Consider the following 21,293-nt stretch of genomic DNA (forward strand, 5'->3'; position numbering starts at 1 on the left):
CTTTAATATTGCATTATTAATTAGTTTACCAAGTTGTAATTAGAAAATACATAACCTCATTATACTAGCCAAACCTAGATCTCTTTTGAGATTTCGCTTTAGTTAAGGGTTGAGTTGTGTTACAAATCACTGTCCAAATTTGCTCCAGAAAATATGATCGTTCGATGATTATCATCGCCTTCATCATCCATGGTCTCTTTTCTGGTAGAATAATTCAAAGCAGATAACCACACGGAAAGGGCAGACTGAAATTCGGTGTGTTTTTGAGAGAGAGCAAGTCCTAATTGTTGGCAGTGATTCTCATACTCCATTCTCTTCTCGAAAAGTTGAGTGAATGCTTGTCGTTCTTTTTCGAATTGTTCTTTTTCTCTTTGGAATGTGTGCTCTTTCATGTCAAGATTGGAATTTCTCTTGGAAATGAGATCTTCATGCTGTTGTTGTCGAATTTCGAAAGCATCTTCACATACTTTAAGATATTGAAGTTTCTGTTCAAGTTGAACTTGTTGGTTTGCAATTTCGGTCTCCTTCTCAGAAATTTCTCTACATTTCAATTCGTACCACTCTCTTCTTGATGATTCCACAAGCTCAAAATCCATTTGTTGAGCTCTCAATTTTTCTTTTTCTTGATTTAAGAGTTGCATATTTTCATGATATTCATTCTCCAATTTCTGTCTCTCAATCTCAAGATCTTTTTGTTGTTTGTGGAAACGCTCTGACACTTCTCTTTCAAAAAGAATATTCTTCTGTTCCAAATCTTGCATGAAATTCTCCTTTTCTATTTCGAACTTGTTCACTTGTTCCTGAAGTGCATTCTTCTCGGTTGAAAGAGTCATTTGTTCATTTTCGATTTGTTTCATTCTCTCTTCTAGTTCTCTTTCATTCATTTCCAAGAGTGATTCTCTACGTTGAACCTGTTCTATACGACATGATAAATCTTGAGACAAACTCTCTACCATTTCACGTTGTTGATTGCATTGCATTCTTTCTTCTTCGAATTTCTTTTCTAATTCTCTCAACAATTCTTCTTTTCTGTACAGCTCTTCTTGCCGTAAATGCACAGAATGATTCAATTCATCCATTCTTCGTTTTAACGTTATAATTTCTTCTTCACGCTGGTCATCCTTCTCCACAAGTTCTTGTCGATGCAATTCCACTAATTCAATCATTTTTCTCTCTAAATAATTCTTTTCCAAATCTAAGGCATTGGCTCTCTCAGTTTCCATAGTGATAGTTTGAGAGAGTTTTTTGATCTTTTCTTCAAGTTCTTGTTGAATCAAGGTAGATGAGATATGAGCATTGTTGTCAGAGGTGACATTGGACCTATTGACAAAGGAATAATTATCATTTAGATCGTCTTCAAAACCTCCACCAAAGGATGAATCATTCATTCCAAACGGTGACGTGAAAAGAATGCTGGATGAAGAATTCACTCCTCCATGTGAGCGAATGGATGAACGGGCGAGTGCATTATCATCTTCTCGATCACTTCCCGAGTCAATATCCGAAAGAGGTCGAGAAATATTAAGGGAACTAGTTGAAGGCGTGATCAAATTGATGTTATCATTACCATGAGGAGTGTCTGTGGATTGAAATCTCTCAGGAGTGTTGGCAATAATGATCTCTCCATAGAATTCTTCAATCCCACCTTCATCATCGTCTGAGGAAGAATGATCAAGACCTTCCTCTACAGTGGCTTCTGCAGCAGTAGGGACTTGTCTTCGAGATCGATAGGGAATTGGAGAGAGCACGAGAGGAGTAATGGTACTTGTGGAAACAGAAGAAGAGCATGGTTTTTGAGATCGTGGAGTAGAGAGAAGAATGGATGGATATAGGGTGGAATCATTCTCAGCCTGTCGTTGTTCCACTATCGAAACATCACGAGAAGAGGTTGGAGAATGGATCCGAGGAGTGAGATCTCGTTTCGTCTTTTTCTTCTGAGGAGCCTTTGTTCTTCTTCTTCTTGCTTGAATGGTTGTAAATTGTTCATCTCCTTCTTCTGATTCACTACTACTGCTGCTATCACTACTACTATTTGAAGAGGAGGAATCGTTGTCGTGTCTTTTAGAAGAATTTGATGAGTGTTTTCTCTTAGTGGATGCATTTCTCTTCTTATTGTTGAGGATGGTTTTAGTAACAGTTGTGCTTTTTCTCCTTGCCACTCGTGGAGGAGGTGAGAATGTTTGTTCTCTACTCTCATCATCACTTTCCGATGAAGAAAATTCAATAATAGGAACTTTTTGGTTCTTGGTCTTTTTAGTGCTTCTTCTTCGTAAAGAATTGGAATGCAGGCCTACGAGTGGTGGTAAATTAGGGATATTCTTCGTTGGGGTTAATCCCAATCGATGGAGTACCAATTTCGTCAATCGTTGGGGTGAGCTTACTCTCGGAAGTGAAATATTTCTCAACTTGAAAGGAAGAAGATCATCAACAACTCGTCCAAGATCATCCTCTCTGTTGGTTGAGGGTGGTGATGGTGGTGATGCGGAGGCTAATGATATTGTAGAGTTTGTTGTACTCTGTGCAACACGATTCCGATTGGAGAGAGCCTTTGCCAACTCCCTAAACAGTTCATACTGCTCTTGAATTTTTTCATTCACCAATGCAACGAGTGTTTCGAGTGGAAATTTTCGTTTCTTTCTCTCGTAGACCCATTCGTAACCTTCTTTGAGTTTTGAGTGAATGCGAATTAAGAGTTCTTTCTGTGCTTGCAGTTCGGAAGGAAATTCTTTTTGATAGGAAATGCCTTTCGTGGTGTGAATGGTGTGAGTGAGTGGATGGAGGGTGGTGGTTCCGTGTCGTGAGAGAATGTAGAATGAGTGAGGAGTGGATAAAGTTAAGATGTTGTTGTTATTGTTGTTGTTGATGATTGATTGAGAAAATTCATCATCACAAGCATCATCCTCTTCGGAATCGGACATGTGTGAAGAGGAGGTGTGTGGAGAAGGTGATATGACAAACTGCCAGTACTTGTTCTTTCCTTTGATCCCTGTTGATTTTTGAAAGACGAGAGGTGAGGACATGAGTTTATGACGTACACCTGTGTCACTGCTTGACAGGTGGCAGCCCTTTCGGATCGTGGACATTTGAAAAAGTGAAGAATGTTGTTTGATTTGTTTTTGATTATGATTTTGAACGTGAGATCTTTATCAAAAAGAGAAAGGACTATGAAAGTTTCCGGAAAAATCTGGAATACTTTTTTCCCTCTCACATTGGAACGAAAAATGGCTCGAAAAATCATCTCTGGGCCACTTGCTCAAGCCCTTGAAAAATATTCAATCCAATACATGAGTCCGTATGGTCTAGTACGTACTATCAAAATCGATCATCATTAGTTTTTTCAAAAACACCTCCAACGACGAAGGAGTGTTGTTGTTGCTAAAAGCATAGTACGACCTTGCGGGCTTCAACCCTTATTGCCCTCAACGGTTAAGTTCGTCCTGTGGATGAGGCATTCGCGCACAGCAACACTCTTCATACCAAAAAATTTCCTTCGCTCGAGCGTGCTTGCCTTTGGGTCCAAACCGGTCCAAGAGAACACCCCTTCTTCTGCACAACACCACAACGCGTGTTTGTTTTGCTTGCAAAGGAAGAAGGAGATTCATCAATTTTTGTGTTGTTGTTGCTGTTGTAATTAATCGTGTTTGATCTTTTTTGTGTGTCGATGAATTTGGTGAGCCTTTGCGGGACCAAATTTTAAGAACAATAATAACAACATCAGCACAGGATTACCATCATCTTTTTGCTCGCAACGAAATCATCATCATTATAGCTTAACCATCATCATTGGATTGGTGGTGCGCTCACAACATTGCCACCATCAAAGATTATATAATTCTCCATCATCATCAAAAGATTTGTTATCTTTGAAAAAGCGCATAGTGTGATTCTATCCAACCATAGAATCGTCATCATCTTGCCACATTACATTTTCATCATCGTCACCGTTAATATATTATTACTCTAATTTGTAATACATTGATTCGAGACTCCAGCAGCGCTCCACGTCATCACAATGAAAAAGCTTTCCTCCCACTACTCCCTCATTCATAATCAACAACAACAACAGCAATGTACCACCACCGCCACCAAACAACTCTCCTCCGTTCTAGGCAACCACCACGTTACATCCATAACAACCACTTCCACCACTCTCTCCAATAGCGATACCTCCTCCTCTTCTTTGAGTAACAGTTTCGTTAGTAGCAGCAGAAACATAACCGTTACAACCTCAACAACAACAAATTCACTACACCTTCATCAACAGGATGATCCTGTGATTGTGGCTGATCGATCTATACTCTTAAATGATCCACTTCACTTGTATCATCAGTACAAGAAGAGAGCTCACCAGCAGCAACAATCTTTGACTTCTTCTGGCAACGGCTCTGAGAACGGCAATCACACACAGAACGTGGACGCTAATTCGATCATTAAGCAAGATGTCGTCCTCACAACGAATTCACATGCGAAATCGCAGCAAGAATCAAGCCGCAGAGAACCAAATCCAACCACAACACCTTCACCCTCTTCTTCATCGCCAGCATTCACAAATAAGAAGAGAAAAAAGAGTAGCGACGAAACCAATGTCGATTCCACCACTGCTGCTTCATCAAAGAGCTCAGCCCACAACATCAAATCAAACTCTCTTTCCTCTTCTAATGATGTCAAGCCAATAACAACATCTTCTGTTCTTCCTCCTCTTCCAAGGATCAAAAAATCCTCCTCCTCTTCCTCTTCCATTTCAACAACATCAACTAGTGTTGAAAACGATCAGCCATCTCCTGCATCCTTGAGCTCTAGTTCTAATCCATCCAATAATCATCATTCCAATTTACATCAACCACAACACACAATCGCTCATCACTACCCTCCCCACCATCAACACTTTCACACACCCCATCCACAAGATGCCAATGCAAACCCTTCAAACAAGGATCCCTCTTCATTATTGCACCCCAACAATCATCATCTCCAATCGACAAACAGCTCCTCGATTCCTACCACCGCCAGCTATCAACAACAACAGAACCACCAAACCATTACCGCTAATACAGCCCTTCTCCCATCTAATCATCCAGATCATCCATCTAGTTTTAATAAGAGAATTTTTGTGGGTGGCCTTAAGGAAAGCACCACTGAACAAGAGCTCATAGATTTTTTCTCCCTGCCACCAAACAATTATGGACCTGTCATTCATTGCGTCATTATGAAAAAGTGGGATGGTAGATCAAGAGGTTTTGGATTTGTGACATTCTCAGAGGAGTCCATTGCTAAAAGGGTTCTAAGTGACCACAAAGAACGCCCGTTTACAATGGGATGTCATCGCATTGATTGCCAGCCAGCTCAAGGTAATTTTAATTCAGAGCAGAGCCCAACTGCTACCACTACTGTGGGAGCATTCCAAGCCAGCGTCAATGCTGTACAACAATTTCAACAACAAACATTACAATCATCATCCAATACAGGTTCTAACACCTCAAATGTTGACCATGACCAAAATTCAATGATTGACTCTTTTCCATCCAAAAAGGAAACTTGTTCTTTTGATAAGAAGAGAAGAATTTTCGTTGGAGGTCTTCAACCTCAAGTTACAAAACAAGCTGTTCAAGACTATTTTTCAAAATATGGCACCATCGAAGATTTGCAATTAATCCTGAACAGAAGAACCCCATTTGCTTTTATTACATATTCTGAGGAAGAGGCTGTGAATCGAGCATTGGATGACTTTTATTCTGGAGTTTTGTGTAAGGAATTTCCTGCCCATGACGTCAGAAGAGCCATGCCAAAAGGAAGCTTCTCTTTTACCAAACAGCGAGAAAGAGAAATGGAACTTGCCAATTCTCAGTCGCCAAGAGCTGGGAGAGGTCCATTGCACAGGCCGCCCACAGGCCATCGAGACTCGGCTTCAACAAAACAACCCTCATCTGAACATTTTGACATGGATGGAACTCTTAACCATGGACAAGGCAATGGGGCGAGTTCAACAACAAGAAAATCTCATATCAATTACAGATATACTCCATACGACGTAAGAACAGCATCTTCACGACGTTCCATGCCTTTCTACGTTGACGAATCAATGACCAATGCGAACTCGGCTCTCAGTCCACCTACCACGATTGACATGTCAGCGAATAATTCTTATTTTAATGGAAATAGTAGAGTGTTGGTTCCTACCAATCCATATGTTCATTCAAATGGTGGAACATCCCATCATGCCCATGTACACCTCATGAATCATATGGACAGACCACCTCATGCAATTCCTCCTCCATCAGCTTCTGTTGTGCCACCAATTTACAGTCCACCGCCGCTTCATCACCCCCACCACCGGCCTGGTCATGTCAATGACGATCGATACGGCCCAAAAGGAAGTCCATCAACATCTATCTTTTATTCTGTTCCTTTTTATGAATCTCATGCATTTCCTCCTGTAGGTCCAGTGATGCATCACCCTCATCAAATACCACCTCCTGCCAATGGTGTTGGATTTGTACGTTCAAACCCTCACAAAGATAATATCAGCAACAGCAGCAGTGAAGACAACAATAGGCATAATCAATTTTCGTCCAGAAGATAGAAATGTCACATGTGTTACAAGATGTGACGATCCTGAATATGAAAAAATTATTGTACTTTATGTGGTGTTTCATCGCGATCATTTGCTCGCTTTAAAATCACCATTGAGTCATGACAATTATCTATAAATTTGTATTATTTATTTTTTGAATATCCGTGTTCCTTGCAATACTTCTTTCTTCCCTTTTCTACTGGCTTGGTACAACCTTCAAAGACACACTTGACAAAATCTACTTTCATGGACTTCATTTTCAAAGGTCGTGCGGCGTGTATTTCACAGTATTTCTTTCTGTATTTTGCAATTGGGTTGACGCAGCCAGGATGTTCACAAATACGTTCCGATTTTTCGCTCAAGGGACTCTTTGGCTCCTGCTTTGAGATGGTACTTGACAACTCTTGCTTTGTTTCGATACGTTTTTGGATTATAATAGTCTCCTGTTTGATAACTGAAGAGCTCACTGTTTCTGTTGTCACATTTGTTGAGCCCCACGTAGGGTAGAGAATAGATGAAGCTCCAAATTGTTGAGAGTTAGGAATCACTTCTTGTTTAACACTAAGCGCAACAGCATGTGATGAAGCCGCATTGAGCGGTCGCAAAAAAGCTCTCTCTGGAATTTCACCATTGTTTTTCATGTTATTCACTCGTAATAGCGCGTTTGGATAATCCCAATTAAATTCGACAAGACATTGGAACGAAAATTCAAAATTAAGGCCTGTGTCATGCATTAATTTCATCATTAAATCTACTCGAGATTGACACAATAACAGATTAAATTCAGAATATTGAAGTACTTGTCGGGCCAAATGAATGTTCATCCCTGTTTTTTCATGCATCTCTTTTGGGTACTTGATCATAAACAAGAGTGACGTTTCCACATTATTCCTAAAATATTTCAGGTAATCCAAGCACAATTGAAAGGTGACATCTTCCCCGTTTTGAACACAATAATTCAGCATTTGAGTAGCAAGAGTTTCTGTGGGATCTGCATTTGGTTTGAACGAAAAGTTGTTTTGACTGATCATTCGGAAGTTAAAAATGAAAATCTCTTCGAAGGGCAATCAAGCTAATTTTTTGTTGGTTAATAATATTACAATAAATTCGTGTTTCCTATTATGATCAATTTCAAAAACCCCATCATGTCTAGAGAGGTGTGGTGAAAATTAATAATATTGCAGAGTCTCCGCAACGATGAATAATGGAATGTGTTCGTTCACCTACTATACGACACAACACACACTCGCACTACTCGTCGTTGTTGTTGTTATTGTTAGATCAGCCATCTTTTATGCTTCAAAGTACTAGACATTCAGTCCCGAAAGGTGATTAATGAAATTGTGTTGTCATCACGCTCAAGAGTTGCAGAACAACGAGTTTCAACAGGTTTTCTCATTCACTGAAAAAAAACTCGTCCCGTAAAATCAGTGCTACGTTGTGGGATATTTTAATTAATTTTTAACTGGAAATTGTTAATGGTGTGAATCAACGTGCAGTTGTTGCGATTTTCATGTGAGAATTCTTCTTGAATTGTACAGCCTGATATTTCCATGTGCTTGAAAAACAAGACAACTTTCATTCCAAGAACACGTGTCACTACAATGACTTTCTCACAACCAAAAAAATAATTCAAATAGAGATTACAATGAATGTATTTATTTTCGGAAAAGAGAAGAGGAATTTATGCAATGCTTCTTCTTCTTATTCGACGAGTACTATTAGAAGTACTTCAACAAAATTCCTTTCATTACGAACGAACCATCGTATTATACTGCAAATAACAATGATGGCATTGATCATATTCTATTTATTCCAATGTATGAATCATGTTCCGATCGAGGCTGCACCGTCTCGGGATGATCCGAAAGGTTATTATGAAATTTTGGGATTAAATCCATCATGTTCTCAGAGTGATATAAAAGCTGCTTATCGGAAGTAAGTAGTCACTCACTCACTTTCAAGGATTCATCATTGTTGTAAACTGTTCTTCTTCTTAAACTCTCAACATCATTCAAATAACTTTTTCAATTCTTCAATTGAATTTGACCTTCATCAACGCCATATTCATTTAATAATATGCAACAATACCTTGTTCCAACTCAACGATCTTCCAACAGACTCACTCTCAAATATCATCCCGATCGCAACCGAAACAAACCCGAAGCCGAGCAAAAAGCCATCAAAGAGAAATACGTTCGGATTTGTCAAGCCTATGAAACACTTTCCGATGAAAACAAGAGACAAGCTTATTCAAGAGGATTTTATGATACTTCTTCTCATGGTAGTGATGATTCCGAAAGTTATGGAAGTCATTCCTTTCATTTTCATCAACAATTTCAGGATCTTTCCGATCTGTTTAAACATTTTCATTTCGGAGGATCCTCAGGAGCTTTTGAACAGAGAGGAAGCAACAATAATAATGGAGGACATGCTGAAGGAGAACGATTTCGTTTCAATCCCTTTGGATCTTCCTTTTTTGACGATGAGGATGATGATGATTTTGGATTTCCTTTTCATTTTGGCTTTCCTCATCACCATCAACAACAACAAGGCTCATCAAAGAAAAAACAACAACAACATCACTCCAATTCTCAATCTTCAAGCAATGGTGATGAGAATAAGGGAGGTCTTTTTTCAGGCATGTTCGACAAGTTGAAATCAGCCTTTGGTTTGAAACAGGAAGAAGCTCAACATCATCATGAAGAAAGTGATGACAGCTATCGAGAAGGATATCAACGAGTGAAGAAAGTAGTGACAAAAATTGCAAGTGATGGAACAAGAACGACCTATGTCACTTATGAATATATACCCACAGGTCAGAATCGAAGAGGATTTAGTTTTTAATGTAGATTTGCAGTGATCATGCTGATTTGCCGAGTTTTTTGAACATTTGTGTTCTCTCAGGTGTAATACAATTGTCAATTATACTCCGAATACATGTCAAAGTGAGAATAGTCTATTATTCACTTGAATGTCCATTCAATTAGTCCTTTTTTTACAACGCGAATGAATCTTGAGAGAGAGCTCAAGTTTCTTTGCGCCAAGAACACACTTCTTGGAGTGGATAAAAACACCGCAAAGTGTTCAGCTGAAAATGTCAACTTCATTACCACAAGAGAGATACTCCTTGTGTGTACCAGTGCAACAAAGCACGGTTGTATTCAAGTGTCTCCCGTGACAGAAGAGGCGCGACATCTACGCCACTTTTCAAAAAAGACCACACATCATCAACAAGAAGAAGCCTTGGCGATATCTTTGTTCCTGGGAGTTGAACCAAACAACATTCACATATACACACACTCGGCGGAAGGAGAAACACGTCTCTGATATTCAATAACTCATAAACCAACAACAACAATAACAACATCATTTGAGCGCAACAGACATCATCAGAAAAATCTCAAAATCGACTTTGGAAATATGACATGTCTGTTATTACTCAGTTTCTGCCATCGAACTTCCAACCGCTCCCAACACGTTTCATCACGTCAACAACAACATCAAGAAATGTCTTTCCACTCTAACACTCAGCAAGAATATGATCAATCTCATGTTCGGTGGAGAGAAGATGAAATTTTGAATCGTGTCAAGAAGAAGAAGAAGAAGGAACGAACAATGACGCCAACGTTGTTACTGATCGTATATGTTTTCATCATGTTGTTATTATTTGAAATCATCATGCGGCTACAAAATTTTCGAGTGGTGATGGCCAGTGAAATTAGGGAGTCATCGCCATCAGCATCACCACTTCGACTAGGGCATGCTTTTAGAGTGAGTGACGACACCGTTGAACAAATTTCATCCCATACATCTTCTTCTTTGGCAACATTGAAACCATCAACAACAAGACATAATTCACATCAACAACAACAACAATCAAATCTTTATCAAATCGTACGACAAGTGAGCGTCACAGAACTAACCAATTCGAACAATGGTGTCATTGTGGGAGGATTTAATTATTACTCGATATTTATTTGGAAAAAGTTCTCACAAATTCAATCTCTGCAAGATCTAGTGACATTTGTACAAACTCACCCTCAAGATTTTTGGAAAGTGTATGGAGGAAATCCCATCTCGAATTCAAAACGAAAATTCAAAATTTTATGCCCTCAATTGTATCCCTGTCAGAAAATATGGACTCTCATGACGGCCGGGTATGACAAGAAATTAATTGACGAACTTTTTGTGGTCGAACCAAGATCAAACTTGTATCCTGATTGTATGGCTGGATCCTCTTTAGAGATTGGAGATGCCTTATTACTGACTAGTTACGACTTTGCTTTATATGTAAGAGTGAATGCAGTCGTGACAAGGAAAAGTCTGTTTCAAGAAGTGAGTGCTGTTGAGGATGAAAATGCCGTCATGTATCATCCGGGAGATTTTACACCGATTCCACTCTTTCCAAGTGAGGTTCTAATTTACGTGTCTCTTCCAATGACACAGCCCAACAGCAAACCATTTATTGATTTTGTGACTGCACGAACCGATTTTTCGCAATTCACTTCTTGTAATTCGAGTCGAATTCACGACATGTACATTTTGGATCGAGTGCATGGCGTGTTAAATTTCACAGAGAGCGACATTCGCCTCATTGAGCAACTACAAGGAGGAATCAAATTAACCATTGATCAATCTCTTCTTTCCAGCTTGGTTTCTACTCAGTATGCACAATTTCTTCAACCTCTCTCCATCCAAAATGCTACCAACTTACTTTGGAATTCCACTTGTCATTTTTGTGGAACTCGTCTATGTCTTGCAGAGAATATTGACAATGGAGACATTATGTTGTTTGCGTATGCCATTCCTTGCCTGATTTTTTACTTTGTTTTTTTTGCATTTGGCATGTACAAGAAACCTGCATTACGCAAACGATTACTCGTTCCATACCTTACTCCTTTTTGCATTTTTGCTACCGAAGTATTATGGACGTCACTGTGTAAGAATTCATGTCGCTCCATTCTGGTTCCAGTTTCCATTCTCTTTTCAGGATATGGCATTTCAGTTTATGTGTTGGTGGCTTTTCGGTTTTTATTCATTAAGAATTTGTACAAGTTGATTAAGAACGCTCAAGGAAGAAAACTCACCTTTTTCAAGTGGCTTGCCTCAGAGAAAGTAGGATGGACTCTCATCACAATCATTCCTCTCTTTTTCATGATACTGTTTATACTTCCTTCCATGTTTGCTGCCATTTTTGATTTGAACAATCTTGTATTCATTAATAATGTCTTCTTTTCAATTTTAACTGGTTTCGGATGTGGTTTGGGAGTGTTGTACAGTTTCATTGATTTATTTGCCAATAGAAAGCTCATCAAAGAGAAAGGTAAGTGAGGTGTGATGTGTGAAACTGACATTTAATATTACTAACTTTATTTGACTATTTCTGATTATTCAAATATGTTCCCCATGGATGTGTGTGAATATCTAAAATTATTTTTCGCTATCACATGTGTCACACATAGGTATTGGAAGGTATTTATTCTTTGACGATCCATTTCACATTCGAATCGATATGCTTGCGTTCATGTTACAGGTTTTTCTGGCCATTCTTTTCCTTGTCATAACACCAGCCAATCAAACACAAGTGGGCAGCAACATTATTCGAATGCTCATTGCTATTTGGCTACTATTCACATCGGGTGGATTTGCCATGATGATTGAAATTTATAACATGATTCGAGCGAGACACAATTCCAAGAAAACTCGTTCCAGTATTGAACAAGAACAAGGAGTTTTTGAATATTTACTCACCACCAATGTAGAATTTGCTCTTCTTTTTAAAGAATACAGTAAGGCTGAGAGTTCGATTGAAAATTATTACCTCTTTGAGCGATTGATGGAAATTAAGAAATCAGGACGAGCCACACTCACACAATTTCAAGACATTGAACAAAAATTCATTCGTCAATATTCCCTGTATGAAATCAATATGCAACACAGAAACAGATTACGATTTTACGAATTATTGCATGCGATCGAAAACAACAAGACAAACCAGCAAGAATTCAAAGTTCGAGGAGAAAATGTCGATCCAAATGTCGAAAATATTTGGCAAATTTTAATGACCGAAACTATTTACAACATGTGGGATACGTACTCTCGTTTACAAATATTGCAACAATATCGAAATTGGGCTCTCGTGTATGAGATTCATGCGAAACAAGCATTGGACTCTACAGCTTCAGAAAGCTTGAACAAGGTGTGAAAATCAATGGCATTTTGATGCTTGAATAATTCACCAGTGCACGCATGTTGTGCTTCAAAAATGCAAGAAGAGTATTGTTGAATTTGAACGAATCGCCGACTTTTTCAAATACCGCTTCGCCTTCAAAGGAATTTTCGAAATTTTCACTCACAAAAACAACAACAACAATCATCCTCTCAATTTAGAGACCAGTCTCACAATAGAGACGGATTGGCTTTTTCTTCTGCAGCTCAATTTCATCATTAATCATAATTTTGACCCAATAACATCGACCAGGTTTGAAAATTACCATTTTCGTGTCTTTGAAAATACTTTAGCATAAAAAAAATGTTTAAACTCTCTTCCATTACGCGATCATCATCTTCAACAAATCAACCACATCAAACGATGATGATGATCCGATTACTCAACAACACGAGCAGTAGTAATATTATTAGCAACAAGCAGCATTTGCATTTGCAAAGATTTACTGAAAATATGTGGCTCGGGATGAATCAAGGTTCTTCATCGCGAGGAATGGGCTATGCTTTTTGGCCAAAGAAAGCAGCAGAAAAGATGCAACAAGAACGATCAGGAAAAGATTCCAACAATATAAACTCGGAAAATATTGAAAGAATTACCAACGCACATAAAACACACTTTTTTGAAAAACCACTCACGGAGAGTGAAAAAGCACAAGTGAACCAATTTGCTGACGAAAACAACTTTCCTCTTCCACAAAGAGTGGAACAAATTTTCAACAAGGTAGCTCCAATGCCACAGGAATATGGAAAAATTGGCCAACCAAGAGTATTCATGAGAATTGCCGGAAAGAAACCACAATTCTTCAAGTTGGCGGTCTTTGCTGCCCTGTTACTTGTTTCTCTGCAGATTATCAATCACTACGGAACAATATTTCTATTGGATGATATTGTGAAAGAGTTATTGAACCCAAGACCAGATATTGAGTCTGTGTTTGCCACGCATGACAGAGGAGCGGACAAAATTGCATTCCACAATCAATATATCCAGGAAATGGATGAAATACTTTCATTCCTTGATAAAAATTTGGAATCTGATGAGAGTTTAACTCAATACTACCTGAAGAGTGGAGTTATTGACAAGTTATTCGAGTTATTACAAAACTCTGACCATCCCTATATTTTACTGCATTCTCTTACCACTCTCGAGAAGTGTGCACGATACGACAGCAAATGCATTGAATACATGGTTAAAGATAAGAAAGCAATAGAAATGCTAAATGAAAAATTATTGAAGCTCGGTTACGAAATGATGCAAGAAAAGAGAATTCCTCTCAACAAGTTATTGAACCCAATTGTGAAGTTGCTCATCAAATTGTACAGTGAGAAGAATGAATGGATCACCGATAAGGATCGAGAATTTTTGACTCTTGCTCTACAAATTACTCAACCCAAATATTTCCACAAGATGAGTCTCGAAATTGTGCAGAATTTAGCAACCAATCAAATGAACCGTGTAAACTCGGCCACAGAGGAAGATTACACCAATGATGAAAAGAGAGCAATGTTAGAGAAGGCCATTGTTTCTCTCGATTCTAACTTTGTTTCAAGCCTTAAATTTCTCTCTGAGAATGCTCCTCTAGAGGAGGTTCGTTCTGAGCTGGCTCTTATTTTACAATCATTTGAGGTATCTCAGAATGCATTCATGAATAGAGAGAAGGTACCAAATCCAATTGATGTCTCTCCACTTCACAAAGCAGGATTCAAAGAAACCATGTATCGCAAATATGAAATGGGTCCTAAAGAAGCCATAGGAAATGTTCTCTACCTCTTCATGATTCCATTCATGATGGGATGGCTCAGATATCGTTGGATTGCCCACGGAGCACCAGTTCCATTCATTAGATGGACCATGTATCGTGCAGCTTCATTATTCTTTGTCACGGACTTTATTTTGGCTCCAATTTCTACCTTCTTCTTTGATCCATCCAAGAGTGACTTTGCAAGAAATAAGGTCATGGCCATCTTGCCTGAATCTGTATTTTTGGGATCCACTTTGAACAGAATTCTGACCTATGGATTGCAATTGAAAGCATTTGCTGATACTTACTTTATTGCCTTTCCATACCTCATCAAACAATATGAAAGTACTCAATTCGGTGTCATTAAGAATTCTCCACCAGCCAACACCTTCAGACTCTTCATTGCTTACCAACTGATCCAACGAAAGAAGGTATTTGGTCAAATTCCACTTCAACAACCTCCCCTACTTGTGAAACAAGAATCATCAAGACCTTCAGCAGCACAACAGTGTCACACTGATGATAATTGAACTTGTAGTTGACATTATTTAACATCCGATCTTGATTGCACACGAGAATAATAAATTCAAAACCTCGGACAGAAAAAACGCAAATTTTTATGCGAGTCGAATAAAGACGCATTCTCAACGATCTATCAATAAAAAAATGGCAGAACGAAAAGCAACCAACAAGTACATTCCTCCCGATTTTGACCCAAAAAAACACTCCTCCGTCAACAAGTATCGAAATTCTCACCCACTCCGAAAACGAGCGAGTAAATTAAAAACAGAAGGATCCCTCGTGATCCGATTTGAATTGCCCTATGATGGAATTTGTACAAATTGTGAAACCAATATTGCTCGGAGTACACGATTTAATGCCAGAAAATATCAAAAAGATGGTGAATCCTATTTATCAACTCCAATTTATACCTTTGAAATGAAATGTTATGAGTGTTCGGGAAAGATTGTCATTAAAACAGATCCACAACATGCGACCTATGTTTGCGAGCAAGGTTTGAAATGGAAAACTCAACCATTGCTCAACGTTCAAGCTTCATCATCATTGTCTGGCGATTCCAATACAACAACTATTGATGAACAACAAGAAATGTACATTATAGGTGATGAAGATTTTGCTAATAAGGATGCCATGGACAAAATGCAGCATGAACAGGAGGATTTGGAAAAGTCAGAACATGCAATTCCTATTTTACAATCCATCATCAAAATGAATCAAATTCGAAGTGGTAATGATTTTGAATGTAATTTAAGGTTAAGAAATGCTCATCGTAAATTGAGACAAAGCGAGAAGAAGGCTTGTGAGGAACTTTCCAAACGAGTTGGTGCATTCTATGTGAATGAAAACACACTGAAAAGTGTACTGCCCGAAGAGTCGTTGGAAGATGGCATCATTGCCAAGCAAGAAATTTCATCTCGCCATGTGAACAAGAGTAACACATTACAAGGAAGAAATGCACAAGATGACTCAATATTTAGCACCAGGAGCAGTAACAGTCCTGTCCATCATCACAATTCAACCATGAAATCCATGTTGAAACGAATCCATCAACCTGGTGTCGTTCAGTCGTTGGCACAGGAGCTGAAAAAGCGAAAATACAATAGTCATGCAACCAGTGGTCATGCCGAAAATGACGACCACTCGTCGAATCATCAAGCGCCGCTGGACCTCAATGTTCAAATGCCACCCAAGTCCAAAAGGAATCATTCACAACAACAACAGCAAAATATTGCTCTATCTGGTTTGCGAAATATGTACGCCTCTGACTCAGATTAGGATAATTTGAAATGATTTAAACGGTTGGTAGGTCCATACACAGCTCACTGTGGTCTCATCAACACGCATCACTTGACAATTTTTGAGGTTTGCATTCTGTTCACACTCTATTTGACAATCTCCATTCGTTCGTTTATTATCAATGACCCAAGCTTGGTTGTGAGGTAACCATGAAAATGTACGTGTTCTTTGCAGGAAATTTCCATTTGGTCTGAAAATGCAGAAACATTTCTTTGTTTTCCTTGTTTGCATAACCGCTCTGACTTTGACAATGAAAAGGGCGATTTGACGTGTGAAGCATCAGAATCTTTTGTGCGTTGTGAGATGAACGACTGAGACAAACATTACCACATCGAGGCTTCTAGACTACACTTGTGTATTATGTTTTTCACAACTTGTTTTTAACAAGTGACATCAGCAAAAAAGAGAGAAAGAAACAACCGAGTTGACTGTTTGATCGAGGATCGACACCTTTCTCAATCCATTGAACCCTAAGCGTGGAAACACACCATTCATCAACCACATCCACAAATAAATTTAACACCAAGAGGCAAGGAAGGGTGCGGCGCTCACAAATCATCATCATCATGAATCATCATCCATCTCAGCAACAACAAGAACAACAACATTATTTGGATCCAATTAACATTGTTGATGTTGTTGCCGACCAACCACCCAACCACCATGACCACACCTCTCTCTTCCAAACAAACACTTCACAACAAATTGTCCACACAAGCAACAACACCAACACAGCGGCGGCGAACACCACCACCAACTATGAACCTTTGACTCATCATCCTCTCTATTCGAACACAAGCGTCGCCAACACCACAAACACCACGCACTCTCCTTTTTATAATTCATCGACGACTTCGACGACTCCTAATCATTTGTTACATCATTCAACAGCAGCAGAAGCAGCGATTGGTAGTGGACTAGTCCTACATGCCACAAATTCAAATAATAATAACATTTCAACAACAGCAACCTTTACAAATTCAACAATGGTTGGAAGTAATTGCTCTTCATCGAATCCATTGCTCACACATGCATCATCGCCCTCCAATCAAATGATTCATTCCAATCATTTGAATATTGTTAATAATAATAATATCAATAATTTAAATCATGTGTCGTCGTCATCATCGATGAATCCACAAGATTGTAACGGAGGAGGAGGTTCATCAAGTACCAATGGATTATTGTTTTCTGACTCAAATTCAAATAATATTACAACAACAGTTACAAATAACAGTAATAATAATATCAATAATAATAACAACCAGAATACTCAAGTGTTACAAGAATTGTTTCGACAACAGCAGTTACAGAGCTCATATCCATATGGCCATTCGGGGAGCCATCCATTTATAGAAATCCAAGCAAGTCACTTGTCAAACAATTTAACACAAGATTACAACGGACATGCCGTGTCCAACACAACCACCACCACCACCACCAACAACAACAACAACGCAGTTCCTTCACATACAACTGATTCCTACATGGTTCACCACACCACAACCAGTGAAGGTTCCTATCCTCATCACCCGTTGCATCCTCACCAACATGACGGAACAACAACAACCAACACTCAGGACACATCCTATGACTTGTTATTAAATGTTGTTGGAGTTCGAAATGATCATGCAAACAGTTCATTGACACCACAACATGCCAATCATTATCTTGTCACAAATCAAGGTGTCAATGATCCTCATTCTCATCATCATCACATTTTGAATGCATCTTCTCAACCACCCATTCCATCTCATCACTCAAATTCCTCACAACAACAACAATTCGTTCATCATCATCATCATGCTTTAAATAATTTTACAAATGATTATGTTCAACAACGATTTGAGGACAATCTTTTTTCATTGTTGCAAACATCAAATTCGAATCAACAAGATCCTTCGAACAATCCTACCATGGACCACACGAATGGCTTAATGGATCTTCATCATTCACATGCATCTTCTCAACCACCACAAGGTGGTGTGACCAATGAATCTTCTCAATTAAGCTTTCAACATTCAATTCATTCCAATCACCCTTCCACCCATGTTGGACAAACACATTCTCATGAACCATCATCACAACATCATTGGAGAGGAGAAAAATTGAATTTAAATTATTTTGACGTTCCCTATGACACAAGTCATCCCATTCATTCATCTGCTCCAATTTTAGGAGATGTCCATTCACAACCACAACAATCACAACAACCACAACATTCACACACGACTCAAATCATTAATCCATTAGAAGAAGTGGTTCATCCTCATGTGTTTCATCCTCAATCAAGTATGGATCCTCATCCACAACATCAATTTTCAAATATTCATCAAAATGTCACAACAAATCCCTATCACACAAGTGCCTTCATTCACACGTATGGAATGCAAGTGGCGTCAGAAGCCTCTCACCACACGCTTAATCACATGATGGTGAATCATTCACAACCACAACAAACAATACCATTTTCTCAACAACAACAACCATCATCATCATTGATACCAAGTCACTCGTCTCCAATAATGTCACAACAAGGTGGTCCATATTTACTCCATTCTCCAACGATGGCAATGACTTCTTCGAATCCTTCTTCTGTTCATCCTGTTGTGAATTCACAACAACAACATTCACAACATTCACAACATTCACCAAAATTACACAACACTTTACAACACAAGAAGTCCATTCCATCTTCGAAAAGTAAAATCATCTCCATGATGACCAATGATGGCTCCAAAATGATCCATCAATCCAGAATGAATTTATCAGATCCTGATCTCAATCATGCATCAAGTACACCCATCATTTGTAATTGTTGTGGAAGATCCGACAGTGAAGTCAGCTTTAAGAAAAATTATTCCATTCACGAGGGAAATATTGAATCTTATCGTTCGACCTTTCCACAAAATTCTGAAACAATTACACCAGGACCTGTGTGTGCCACGTGTTACAACAAACAATGGAGATATCAACGTGGATTATATGATCCACAAAAGTCATCACGAAAAAAAGAAGGTCATGTTAAAAATTCACAACAACTTGTTGGAAATACGGGTAACCATTCACCTCAAACACCTTTACAAAATAATCGTGTCACAGCCATTCAAAATGATTATTCTTCATCGTATTCAAATTCTCCAGTTTCCTTAAAGAATTCTTCTCCAACACAAAGTTCCAATGGAGGAGTGAAAAAGAGAAAATTACCCAATACTACTACCACCACCACCTTAATTTCTTCTTCGAATGGACATTCCAACTCGCCTTCTTCTGTGAATCATCATCCGTCACATGGGACTCGAAATTCAAATATGGATGTTATGGAACAGCAGCAACAGCAGCACCAACACATGGAAGAAACAGACACAACAATGATGGATTCATCATCTCCTCCCATCACGGATGAAACATTCATTCACAGCATCAACAAGAAAAGTCGTCGTCATTATGATTCTTCTAACTATGTTTTACTAGAAAAAAGAAATTCCAACAACAACCACAAGAATGACATTTCTATCATTGTTCAATTTTATCGAATCGATGCTGAATGTTTGAAAGTATTGTCATTACCACAACCACAAGAAGAAGAACAACAACAACAACATTCAGAATTGATCCAATATGAAGATCTTTCTTTGAAAAGTTCTCATTCATCCTCTTATTCACAACGACCAAAGAGAGAAGTGAGTGATCTGAGTTTTGGTGGTGGAATGAGTAATGACAAAGAGAGTGGTCATTATGTGACAGAAAATGATGAATTATTATTATTGCATCGAACAATCATGATGATGAATAGTGAACTCCTTCAAGACTCGATTCAAGAATTTACGAATCAACAATTAGCCATTCAACAACAATTCAAAATGTATGGTCATCATGTGTGTGGTAGTTTCCTGAATCCTGAAAGAAGATGGATGAATCATCACAAAGATTTAAATCTTGAAACGACGACCATTTTGAGTGGTGGTGTTGATGGTGATATGGATGGTGGTGATGTTGGTGAATGGTTTCATCACAACAAGAACAAATCCTCTTGTTGCCCCATTCGACATTATTACACCACTGCCCTTAGACTTGATTTGAAAGACTTGCTTCCTTCTTCATTATTGAGAAGTGGTCATGGTGGTGATAGGGAGACCATTATCCGTAAAGAACAATCTCATCATGATGGTGGTAGTGTGGTTGTTGTTATGGAGGATATTACCCCCACCAGTCATACGACGACGAGTAATGAAAGTAATGATGATGAAGAGCTCAATGATGATGATGATGATGGTGGTGGTGGAGAGAGTGGTGTGACTATTGTTGGCATGGGACAACCAGAAACAATGCTAACAACAACCACCACCACCACTACTACCACTACTACCACTACTACTGCTGGCGCCACAAGTACAAGTGAATCGACATTTTCATCCATGGCCTATACTATGGAACCAAGTGATCTCAGGATGATGGCACACGGAAAACAAGCCTTCCTTAATCTCAAGAATCAATTGGAGAATCATCTGGGTGAGATTTATGCCAAACAAGAAGCACTAGTGGGAAAGGTGACAATGGAAACATGTGAAAGAACTCAACCATTCACGGTACGAAAGAAATCGAGTACCTCCACGTCGGTCGATGATGAAGATGTTGCAGCAGAAAACATGATTCTCACTACCAACACGAACACCAACACCATGATGGCGTATGAAGAAGCTTTATTAACCACAGACCAAGAAAAGAAGACTTTACAATCATCATCATTGGTCAGATCTCCAACTGTGTTGTGTATGAAGATTACATCGATGGATCGCTTCCACAATATGGTCTTTTTAGATTTTGATGAATTCTACATGATGGAACGATCGCTCTGTGAGGGTGATTCTTTGAGCGTTTTTTTTATTTGAAACTCGAGAAGGGGATTTCGGTGTGCTGAAATAAAAAGATGA

General features: G+C 38.7%; 8 protein-coding genes across 8 annotated transcripts; 6 read left to right on the forward strand and 2 right to left on the reverse strand.

The window, feature by feature from the left end:
• Window positions 1–119: 119 nt before the first annotated feature.
• Window positions 120–3,020, reverse strand: FDP41_008886 (uncharacterized protein; the record flags this gene model as incomplete). Its single annotated transcript, XM_044712786.1, has 1 exon — window positions 120–3,020. The coding sequence occupies one exon, from the start codon at window positions 3,018–3,020 to the stop codon at window positions 120–122; it is 2,901 nt and encodes a 966-aa protein (XP_044557351.1).
• A 992-nt stretch (window positions 3,021–4,012) lies between these two features.
• On the forward strand, window positions 4,013–6,580 carry FDP41_008887 (uncharacterized protein; the record flags this gene model as incomplete). Its single annotated transcript, XM_044712787.1, has 1 exon — window positions 4,013–6,580. The coding sequence occupies one exon, from the start codon at window positions 4,013–4,015 to the stop codon at window positions 6,578–6,580; it is 2,568 nt and encodes an 855-aa protein (XP_044557352.1).
• Window positions 6,581–6,714: 134 nt separating this feature from the next.
• Window positions 6,715–7,602, reverse strand: FDP41_008888 (uncharacterized protein; the record flags this gene model as incomplete). The annotated part of the gene is made up of 1 exon (XM_044712788.1): window positions 6,715–7,602. One exon carries the CDS (start codon window positions 7,600–7,602, stop codon window positions 6,715–6,717), a length of 888 nt encoding a protein of 295 aa, XP_044557353.1.
• A 755-nt stretch (window positions 7,603–8,357) lies between these two features.
• FDP41_008889 (uncharacterized protein) lies at window positions 8,358–9,418 on the forward strand (the record flags this gene model as incomplete). The annotated part of the gene is made up of 2 exons (XM_044712789.1): window positions 8,358–8,509; window positions 8,692–9,418. 2 exons carry the CDS (start codon window positions 8,358–8,360, stop codon window positions 9,416–9,418), a joined length of 879 nt encoding a protein of 292 aa, XP_044557354.1.
• A 663-nt stretch (window positions 9,419–10,081) lies between these two features.
• On the forward strand, window positions 10,082–12,779 carry FDP41_008890 (uncharacterized protein; the record flags this gene model as incomplete). The annotated part of the gene is made up of 2 exons (XM_044712790.1): window positions 10,082–11,897; window positions 12,037–12,779. The coding sequence occupies 2 exons, from the start codon at window positions 10,082–10,084 to the stop codon at window positions 12,777–12,779; spliced, it is 2,559 nt and encodes an 852-aa protein (XP_044557355.1).
• A 327-nt stretch (window positions 12,780–13,106) lies between these two features.
• On the forward strand, window positions 13,107–15,071 carry FDP41_008891 (uncharacterized protein; the record flags this gene model as incomplete). Its single annotated transcript, XM_044712791.1, has 1 exon — window positions 13,107–15,071. One exon carries the CDS (start codon window positions 13,107–13,109, stop codon window positions 15,069–15,071), a length of 1,965 nt encoding a protein of 654 aa, XP_044557356.1.
• Window positions 15,072–15,207: 136 nt separating this feature from the next.
• FDP41_008892 (uncharacterized protein) lies at window positions 15,208–16,338 on the forward strand (the record flags this gene model as incomplete). The annotated part of the gene is made up of 1 exon (XM_044712792.1): window positions 15,208–16,338. The coding sequence occupies one exon, from the start codon at window positions 15,208–15,210 to the stop codon at window positions 16,336–16,338; it is 1,131 nt and encodes a 376-aa protein (XP_044557357.1).
• Window positions 16,339–16,925: 587 nt separating this feature from the next.
• On the forward strand, window positions 16,926–21,251 carry FDP41_008893 (uncharacterized protein; the record flags this gene model as incomplete). The annotated part of the gene is made up of 1 exon (XM_044712793.1): window positions 16,926–21,251. One exon carries the CDS (start codon window positions 16,926–16,928, stop codon window positions 21,249–21,251), a length of 4,326 nt encoding a protein of 1,441 aa, XP_044557358.1.
• Window positions 21,252–21,293: the final 42 nt, after the last annotated feature.

The sequence above is a fragment of the Naegleria fowleri genome (genome assembly GCF_008403515.1).
Source record: "Naegleria fowleri strain ATCC 30894 chromosome Unknown tig66, whole genome shotgun sequence".
In the NCBI taxonomy this organism is placed as follows: domain Eukaryota; phylum Heterolobosea; class Eutetramitea; order Acrasida; family Naegleriidae; genus Naegleria; species Naegleria fowleri.